The sequence below is a fragment of the Silurus aristotelis genome (assembly GCF_946808225.1).
Source record: "Silurus aristotelis genome assembly, chromosome: 9".
In the NCBI taxonomy this organism is placed as follows: domain Eukaryota; kingdom Metazoa; phylum Chordata; class Actinopteri; order Siluriformes; family Siluridae; genus Silurus; species Silurus aristotelis.
The window spans coordinates 20,715,905-20,726,932 of NC_139582.1; the positions used below are offsets into that span (position 1 = coordinate 20,715,905).

General features: G+C 37.1%; 1 protein-coding gene across 1 annotated transcript in view; it reads left to right on the forward strand.

Annotated features, from left to right (window-relative positions):
• Positions 1-9,470, forward strand: part of ush2a (Usher syndrome 2A (autosomal recessive, mild)) — a 232,051-nt gene extending 222,581 nt beyond the window's left edge. The window contains exons 71-74 of the mRNA XM_083551252.1: positions 1,935-1,985; positions 2,096-2,190; positions 5,877-6,150; positions 9,058-9,470. Coding sequence (XP_083407378.1) covers positions 1,935-1,985; positions 2,096-2,190; positions 5,877-6,150; positions 9,058-9,147 — 510 coding nt within the window. The 3' untranslated portion in view covers positions 9,148-9,470. The remainder of the gene's footprint in view (positions 1-1,934; positions 1,986-2,095; positions 2,191-5,876; positions 6,151-9,057) is intronic.
• Positions 9,471-11,028: the final 1,558 nt, after the last annotated feature.

An 11,028-nucleotide genomic window follows, 5' to 3' on the forward strand; every position in this document is an offset into this window, starting at 1 on the left:
TGCCAGAAATGAATAAGTTCCTCTTTTATGAGTAGTATTAGTTATGTTTAAATATAGTACTGTGCAAATGTTTTAGGCTTTAGGTGTGAAAATATGCTGTAAAGTGGAAACACTGTAAACAAATGTAAGTGTTAATACTTTATTTTTATTTCTGAACAACATAGTAAATGGACAGAAAAGAAATCCAAATCACATCAATATTTTGTGTGAGCAACCCATCAATTATTTTAGGTACTGGTTATTGAAGGTACTGCCTCAAATCCTTTTGTCTCTTCATGTAATCTCAGGTAGACCTGATGATGTTAAGATCAGAACTCTGTGGCGGCCCAAACTATCACTTCCTGGACTTTTTGTTGTTCTCTACGCTGAAGGTAGTTTGTTATGACTTTGGCTGTATGTTCGGAGCGCAGAATAAATTTGGGGCTAATTAGAAGATTGTATTGTATCTGCTTGTATTTCCCAGTATTGCGAACATGATTAATACTGACCAATTTGCAGCCCCAAACATGCAAGGAAACCTCCACCATGCTTCACTGTTGCCTGCAGGCAAGCATAATTGTTTATCAGTTTACCAGCTTTTCAGTGAACAAACTGCCTCCTGCTACAGCCAAATATTTCATGATCAAGAGTACCTACTGTCATTTTTTGCACGTTTCCGTCCATAATTGCTGATGCAGTCGAATTACATTGTGTCTTGTTGCTGTGCTCAGTCTTGTTTCAGATAATGTTCCAACCTGCATGTGATTGATGATCATTAGCACCTGCTTTGTAAAACTGGTTAAACCTACAACCTGATCGTACAAAAGCCATGACTTTGTACAAGTATACGGAATGAAAGCCAAAGGGTGGTCACACCAAATGTTGATTTGATTTGGGGTTTTTTTCTGTTCACTCACTTTCCATTTAAAATATTGATAGAAATAAACAATATAACATTTTAATTCTTGATAACATTCCAACTTTACAGCATTGCTCTGTGTGTGTGTATGTGTGTGTGTGTGTGTGTGTGTGTGTGTGTGTGTGTGTGTGTGTGTGTGTGTGTGTTACACAGTGTGTGTAAAGTCAAAAAGTCAAAAACTACATCTGATAAATATTACTATAAAGAAAATTAAAAACAAGGTGATGACACAATAGGGAAAAAAAACATTGCACACTGTTAAATTTCTAGAATTATTACAAGTATTGCCTCATTTTGATTCATAAATACTGTTCACTCACTTGCCACTTTAATAGGAACACCTATAAACCTTGCTTATTCGTGTGGTCACAGTATAATGAGTCAAATCATGTTAGCGTTCACAACAAACATCAGAATTCTGGCATTTATTGGTTGCTGGAACCAATTGGACTGGTTTAATTATCTCAGAAGCAGCTGACATCATGTTTTTACATGTAACAGTTTTAATATAGTTCATAAAGAATAGTGTAAAAATGAGAGAGAGATCAGAGGACAGACTGGTTCGAAAAGCATGTCAGCATGCACAAAAATGCTGAACTTGGAAGTTATTCTTGTCAAAGAGGAATCAATAATGGACACTGGCTCACCTGAATCAGGACAGTTGAAGGCTGAGAAAATGTAGTCTGGTCCTTTTTCAATTTTCTTCTGCTGCTTCATTATTGGCTTAAGGGGCGATTGCATTATGCACAAGGAGGCACGTTTTACTATTTAAGTGGCTTGTGAGTGTAATGTATATGTCACCTGCTTTACACTTTTCTCTCTATTTCATGTACTTGCACAAAATGGTCACAAGAGGGCACAATAATTTTGTCTTGCTCGTGCTGCCACCTTGTGGTCATATACAACAGCACAAGATCTATGCAACACTTACTTTATTAGAAATGTTCCCTTTTCTGGATACTTTAAGACTCATTATTATGTCTGAATGCTTTTCTGGTTTCCTCCTGATGTTACGGGATCACTCTTGGTGTTGCAGCTCTGCTCTAACCATGCCTCCACTGCTCTCCTTCAGGCTGATGGAGGAATGGTAAGCACTTATTCTCCTTTCCTTTCTGCTTTTTCTTCTTCCTCCTCTTCTTCTCTGTCTCTCTTCCTCTCTCTCCCTCTGTCTGCTCACAGCTCAATCTCTTTTTACAGTTTGACAATGTCCCGGACTCATCCAGCAGCGTAACCTTAAAGGGCTTTACCATACACACAGAGGTACAGCATCTGGCGTGTGGAGAGCTGAAAGTGTGTTTGGTTGTTTTCTTTTTTGTTTTTCTTTTTCAATCTGTGTTTTAGTGTGCTTTTTTTTTTTCATCTCCATTCTATGATTTTTTTTTATTTTTTTTTTGCCATTGGAAGTTTCTATACGGTGTAATTGAGGACATCAATTTGCAAAGCTGTACTTAGAAACAGAGACATTTATTGTCAACAATTATTTTTAATTGTTTAATTATCTTTATCTTTAATTATGAATGATCTAACTACTAATAATTCATTCTAACAAAATGACCTCATCATCTTTAATAATCAATTATCTAACTAACAATAAAAATAAATAATAAATAATTTTCTAACTACAATTTATATTTAATTATGAATGATCTATTGCACAATAAAAATAACTAAAATCAAAAATTAAAAAATCATAACAATAAAAAAATTTGTAATATTTTAATATTAATCAATTAGTAATTAAATTATCTAACTAACAATTATCTGTAAATGATCTTTTATATATATATATATATATATATATATATATATATATATATATATATATATATATATATATATATATTAATATATAAAAAAATAAATAAATACAATAAATACAATAAAAAAATTCAATAGTATCAGGACAAAAAAAAATATATATATATATATATAAAATTTTGTCCTGATCCTATTGACTTTTTTTTATTTTATTATTATTTTCTTTTTAATTTTTACTAAATACTATTAGACTAGGTTTAAACGTAGTCCTTTCCCCCTAAAAACACTTTCGCAGTTATTCAAGAGTAAAAGGGTGGAGTTGAATAAGATATTAATAAATATTTTTACCCTTTTATTCCCACTTTCATTCCTTCCTGTTTGATTTAGCTAAAATCAGCACGCTAACTAGAGTAATTAACTCCATCATTAGCATAGACAGACCCAGGGGCGCCGCTAGGGTTTCAGGGCCCCCTGGCTAATTTGTATTCCGGGCCCCAAGGCCCCCAATCCCCCAATTATCTGATCTTTTTGCTACATGTAACAACATTAATAATAAGCATAAGAATTGTGTATTCAGTAAGAAGACAATAAAGAACTAAATTTGAACAGTTTATCAAATTGAAATTTTGCAAACTGTATACAGTACAGCGATTGACACCATTGTATGGTCTTCAATTACTATTGCTGGATTGCATGGAAGTTTTTTTTGGTTTGTTAAACTAGGGGACTAGTTATCTTCCCCTTGTTGCTCTCTTTTATCTTTTACAAGTTTTTCTTTCCTCTTTTGACATCCTCTTTTATTCTCAGCTCCATTCCCGTTTTGCCATCGTTGTGCGACGAGTCAGAACTTCCGTGAAGCGCCGCGGTTCTGAATCCTGCAACCGTCTAAAGGGGGCTTACACATGCATGCATGCACTTGGCATGAAGGGGGGGATTTATTATAGCGTGCTTCCTAACAGATTATTGTGCAAAGCGACAATTTATATACCAAAATCATACAGGATAGTATGGGGTTCTGCTACGCCCCCTGTGTAACCAGGACCCTTAAAATAATGCTAATCCTGTTACACCAAACCTGTATAGACCACTCAGATATAACTCGTTCCTCTTCTCTAAGCTCTGCAAGACAGTATTTGTAGCTAAAAGATCCAGGTGTCTGCAAGGCCAATTGTAACATTATAAACAATCAAATTCAGCTCTTAATGGATTGTGAGGACACTCAGGTCCCTAATTTTTCCACAATGATGGACAAACATCTACTTAATTTATTGTATAATGGTGGCAAACAATTTAAATTTAAACATATCTATTATATAATTTTTTTCTTTTCCTCCAAAGCACACAATCATTTGTTTTGCTCGGAATGGAAAATGATCTGTCTGTGCTGCGTGCTTGCTGAATTGACACTGAGACTGGAAAGAAGTGGACGAAACCTTGGGGAATGTGTATAAAATGTCTACCAAGAGACTTGTCCAGACAAAAAAAAACATTCCAGACCATAAGCTAGTTTTTTAAATGGGGTGGGGCGGTAGCTTAGTGGTTAAAGCATTGGACTTTGTATCTGAAGGTCATGAGTTCAAATCCCAGCCACACCAAGCTGACTCTCCTGGGCCCTTAAGCAAGGCCCTCAACCCCATAGCTGAACAGTCGTACGCATGAGATAAATGTATGATGCTCTGTATGAGGGCATCTATGAAATTGCATAAATATAAACAGGTTTTCTCCTGTTACTTGTTTTGAGGTGATGGATTTAAACCACCTATCATGTTTGACATATTCTTTCAGATTATATGTACTACTGAGAACTAAATAATTGTAAATAACTGGTATTTTGTCAGGTCCGAGAGTGGGTCTCGAACCCGGGCTGCTAAAGTAAGTGGCAGACACTCTAGCAGCAAGGAAACAAACAAACCTGAGAAAGGAGAACCGAAATTGAGCACAGGCATTGTGGGTTTATCAAAAATACAAAAATGATAAAACAATAATAATTGTAATAAAAGTATTTGTCAAAACAGGACAAAGAAATGCACACGGAAACTCAGGAAGACAGGAGATACCAGGAGACTCAGGGAAATTAAAAAAACAAATAGCAGGACACTCACCAGACAGACAACAAACAAACAAACTCACACAGATCCAGATTGAAATACAATACAAATAAAGACAAAGACAAATACCAAGTCAAATATAATGAACCAACATAAAAGGGGTTACTTAAATACACAAAACAAACGAGGAGCAGGTGGGAGACATTCAACATTTAGGGGGTAGTGAATATGGAATAAGAGCTCAGTGGCGGCATCTGGTGGCCAAAGCAAAAACAATAAACCCAAAATGTCCAGATGATGTCCAATGACCCTGACTTTATTTAAGACTATTCAGTTTTAAAACATAAATGAGCATAGTCTTCTGTATTTTTGATAAAAACTCTGCCTTTTTCCCTCCAAAAAGCAAGAAGGATGCAAACTTTGGCAATCAGTATGCATTTTTGTCAGAACGATTTGAACAGACAATTTGGTAAACAGGAAATGATGTTCAGATAAGAAGGCAGATCCATGGCCCGTTGTATTGTAGTGACTTGTTAAAAAATGTAGACTAAAAGCATCGACTTTTTCAATGTAGTTTTGTAGGAGACATTGTCCCAAAAAGAAAGGAACAAAAAAAGAGAGAAAGAGGTTTTTGTTACATGTAAATCGAAGACATACATCGGAGACGCTGTGGTGAACCCTAATGGGCAGAAGTAAATTGAAGGCATACATACAGCGAAATCCTTTTTTTATTTTTATTTTTTAGGACCCTGGGGTCAGAGCGCGAGGTCAGCCATGATACAGTGTCTCTGGAGCAGAAAGTATTAAGGGCCTTGCTCAAGGGCCCAACAATGTCAGCTTGGCAGTTCTGGGTTTTAAACATATTTTTTCCAGTCAGAAACCCAGAGCCTAAGCTCCCACTTCCCAAAGCAGCTTTACAGAAATAAATACATTACAAATATACATTTTAACGTCCCTAAATTTGTCCCTAATTCAAGGAAAAACTCCCGGAGATGGTATGAGGAAGAAACCTTGAGAGTACAGAGACTCAAAAGAGAACTCGTCCTTATCCCAGTCATCTCATCCGTTTTCCCCTCACAGATGGGCAAAACCCTTGTGCTGCATTCATCTACATTTTATTCATTCCTCTTTGAATCTCTGTTTGCTTTTGCATGGTTTCGTTAAAAACATAGTGAAGCTGTGAAGCTTTGGAGAAGTGGGAGAAAACCTGTTCACTGTTTCTCACGTGTATTTCAGGGTCTGACCGATACGAAGCTCGGCGTCACCAATCGTGGCTACCAGAGCACCATGCCCATGCTGCGTGTTCCCAGTCAGAGCCAGCTTAGCCACGCCTACTCCCAGAATTCCCTGCACCGCAGCGTCAGTCAGCTGATCGACACACAGGATAAAAAGTCCCTGGCAGGCCTGAGATGGGACACTGAGCGCCAGGGCACCGACAGTGGCATGGTGAGAAGCTTGTATGTATAGACGTGTGTGTTGATGTTATGCACAGGGTTGCAAAATTCCTGGAAGATTGGAACTTTCCGTAACGGGAATTAAATGGGAATAAACTGGAAATGTATCAAATGACAGGGTTAGCCTTTAACATCTTACAGGATAATCTTTGTTAAAACAATTAGCATTAATGCAAGTTTAGTCGAATTTCTCCCCTGCACATTTTTCAATCCCATCAATCGCACACAGCACACACTTACTGCAGGGTTACTGAGGCCACACCCCCTACATGCACTGTGTGTTTCCTCAACACATCATTTCTTGAATTTTGCACACAAAATCTTGGCGAGTATTCATGTAAATGACAAATATTACATACATAAATAAAACATGTATGTCAGCTTATAAACAAACAAAATGTGTATGTTTGGGCAAAGATATATCAAAATGTATTAAAAAAAAACAACAAAAAACAAATACCTTAAGTGTATCAAAATAAACTACAAAATACAGTAGCCACATCATGTATTAAAATACATTTTAAAAAATGAAATTTCTTTGCAAATTGGTCTATTTGATCCGTTCCTTCACCATCACAATGACTCAGTTGATTAATTAGACAATTTTTGATAGCAACAGCTTTTCTGTGGCCGAGTCACACAATTAATCTGACATATGCAACCAGATAACGGATCAAATATTCACATAAATAATCCCTGTAATCTCTCAGATGAAGCTCAGTTTTAAAGTAGCCAACAGTTTAATGTTAAATTTAGATACTTGGTGTTTAGTAACGAAGGGCTACTTTGCAACAGCAACACCGACTCAAAGACAAACAAGTCATTCACAAGATGACGACTGATGCCACCTGCATTCATAGCAACTAGTTTCAAACTAGTAAATTATTTGATTGTAAATCGTAAATATAATAATATATTATGTGTCAGGCAGCCATTCATGCAATAGGATGCAAAATCATGATCCTACTAAACAGCTACTTCAATTAGGGCACAATATTCGGCAATCGAATATTTATATATCAATAACTGGACACCTATTTGGAAGTAGAAAACACACGTTGTAGCATATCAACAATTTTTAAATGATCAATTTGAATGTTGGCAGCCTGCACGTTTCTTACCTTGACCACCTTCTACAATATGGATATTTTTCTGTTCTGATCTCAACCAGTCTGGGCAAACTACTGAGTAGGCACCAATCATAGGCCGCATTTTTATGATGTCATCATGTATTCTTCTTACAAAATATTTTACAGTATTTTACTGTAAATACAAAACACTAAAGTATTCTGATACAAAATATGAAGGCATCCAGAATGTATTCACATCGCTTCACATTTCCACATTTTGTTACGTCACGGCTTTATTCCAAAATGGATTAAATTCATAATTTCTTTCAATTTTCTACAAACAATACCCCATAATGACAACGTGAAAGTAGTTTGTTTGAAATCTTTGCAAATTTATTACAAAATAAAAATGAAAAAAAATCACATGTACAACAGAATTCACAGCCTTTGCCATCAGACTCAAAATTGAGCTCAGGTGCAGCCTGTTTCCACTGATCATACTTGAGATGTTTCTCCAACTTGACTGGAGTCCACCTGAGGCACAGATCTGGGGAAGGGTATGCATTGAAGCATTGAAGGTCCCAATGAGAACAGTGGCCTCCATTATTCATAAATGAAAGAGGTTTGGTACTACCAGGACTCTTTCTAGAGCGGAACGCCTGGCCAAACTGAGCGATCGGGGGAGAAGGGCTTTAATCAGGGAGGTGACCAAGAACCCAGTGGTCACTTTAAAAGAGCTCCAGCATTTCTCTGTGGAGAGAGGAGAACCTTAAAAAAAAACACGCATCTCTTCAGCACTCCACTAATCAGGCCTGTATGGTAGAGTGGCCAGACAAAAGCCAATCCTCAGTAAAAGGCACATTACAACCACATGGTGTTTGCCTGAAGGGACCTGAAGGACTCTCAGACCATGAGAAACAAAGATTGAACTGGAAACCAGGCACCGCTCATCATCTGGCCAATACCATCCCTACAAGTGAAGCATGGTGGTGGCAGCATCATGCTGCGAGGATGTTTTTCAGCAGCAGGAACAGAGAGACTAGTCAGGATTGAGGAAAAGATGAGTGCAACAATGTACAAAGACATTGTTAATGAAAACCTGCTCCAGAGCAATCTGGACCTCAGACTGGGGCAACGGTTCACCTTCTAACAGGATAACGACCATAAGCACACAGCCAAGATAACAAACAAGTACCTACAGGACAACCCAGTGAACCCAAATAAACATCTCTGGAGAGATCTGAAAATGGCTGTGCGCTGATGCTCCCCATCCAACCTGAGAGAAGTTCTGCAAAGAAGAATTCAGGAAACTGCCCAAAAATAGGTGTTTCAAGCTTATAGTATCAAATTCATGCCAAAGGTGCTTCAACAAGCAAAGGCTGTGAATGCTTATGTGAATGTTTTATATTTTTAATAAATTAGCAAAGATTTTAAATACACTTCGTTCACGTTGTCATTATGGGGTATTGTTTGTAGAATTTTGAGCAAAATAATTAATTTAATCCATTTTGGAATAAGGCTGTAGCATAAAACGTGGAAAAAAAACTGGAAGAGCTGTGAATACTTTCCGGATGCGCTGTACTATTGTATATTTGAAATACATGTATCATAAATAGTGCCCATTCCTGTATATGATGTTTATATAAATTTCCCAAAATTTCTTATTAATTCCAATAAATCCCTGGTATCCAACTTGGAATATTTCCAAAATTCCCCAGATGAAGTTCCCATGGAAAGTTTCCGCCCCTTCGCAACTCTAATTATGACTCGGTGTCCAGTGTGTGTTACATCACGATCAACGACATGAAATGCATGTCTTGTTTTTGCAGTATGTTGGAGACGAGGAGTTTGCAGACTCTCTCAAGGGCTTCAGCTCGTTGAAGAAAGAGCATGCAGTGTTCACGGATACACACCTGTAGAGCTTTTTCTCATTCTATACACACGAACACAAATATCCTCAATCTCCACACTCTGCCTCATTATAATTGACCATGTCAGCATCTTTTAATAGCTTTCGAAAGAAATACTGTTTATTGTTCAATTGAATGTATCATCAAGAAAAAGTTGAAAAGTGCAGAACCTAAACCACTATACACATAAGACTCTGCAGACTTTTATTAATCATATATGCTCCGTTAAATATTTCCCCTTTAAGATTTCGAGACATATCAGAGATACACCTGCAGTGTGTACAGCATAGGGGTGTGCGATATTGGGGGAAAAAATTATCTCGATATTTTCTGGGTTTCAAAAAATGTGTGTCAATTTATTATATTGTACTCGTTCCTTTTTACATTGTCAACCGGATACTGTTTAATTGAAACAATATAGAGGTAGTTCCCGAGTTATGATGATCTTTCGACTTACGATTTTTCGATCCTACGTTGACGATATCGACACAAAATCTTTTTTTTACAAATATTTAAACATTGGGTATTGTTTATAGTACATTTTTACTCCCATTCAAAGATATACACATCTCCTGCCTTGTGCGATGCCTTACTATAGAGTTCAGTTGGCTTGGTGTTAAAGTGCATATTTTTTTATTTGCTTTCGGTGTTTCGAAGCCCAATTTTAGCTCCTTTTTTTTTTTTATCGGCGTCACCATTAAAATGAATCACAGCACAACCGGCTCTGCCCCCCCCAGCGACCCGGGGCTCGTCCACTCACCCGTTGCCACAAACATATATACACTGTAAAGTGCATAAGCATTATAGTACTGTAAATTGCTCTGTTATGCCTAATTATGCTCTGTAATTTGTTAAATTATTTACAAATTACAGCATACTGCCCCATACCGATCACCATTTTTTAAGACTCCTGGTCTTCTTTAAAGTGAACTGTGCAATACAGACAATACACAAAATGCAGACCTTCTTGACTCGTACAATTTAGGCAGCGCTGTTTCACTGAAGTATTTTCGCCCAGCAAGTGTGTATCTTGGGTCTAACGTATTTAAAAGCTGTTCAAACCCAACTGTTTTATCCTGCTTGAACTTGTATGTCTCAGGCAACGTAATTGGGGACAGCATTCGTTATATCTTTTGGTTTTTTTTGCTTGCTAAATAATTCGGGGTTTTTTTTGGGGGGCGTTTTTTATTCATTTATTTTATTTAATCCTCATATTCATTTAGGTGGGAAGTTTGAAGACGGTGAAAGAGATCGGTCTTCTTTTTTTTTTGACTAACATCCCAAACCAAAACCAAACCACCTCCATGCTCGTTGTGATGTTGATCCAAACCTAGGAATGAATTCTCGCATGGATCGTAAGGGGTCACGGTTGTTCTTCTGGTAAACGCAGCAATCTGTCACCTGCTTAGTTGCAGAAAATGAGTGACACACTCGATAATATGATTTTGCATATCGTTAAAACAATTACGATATTATCGCACACCCCTTATACAGCTGCTACCTGTGTAAACTGTCTCAATCATCTGTTCTTGCGGTTTTCATTTAGTACAAGAGGCTAAACCTCAGGACGAAACGCAACCTGGGACATTTAGTACCAACATATCGAACGATTCCCATCTTTTCACGTTTCTACAAAATACAAAATGGACTGCGGTCTCTCACAGATCTGAGAATAATTTAGATTTATACGTAGGCTAATTGATCATCAAGCTTAGAATTCAGCTCCAGTCTTCAAGTCATCCTTTTTATTCAATCGTTTCATTTAGACTTTCCATTTTTAATTCAAGTCCTCAAAACGATGTCCAAAAGTACGACAAGAAATTAAGAAAATCCTAGGATGCCCAGGGATATAATAATATAATGTATCCATATAAGGGCAACATCACAGGT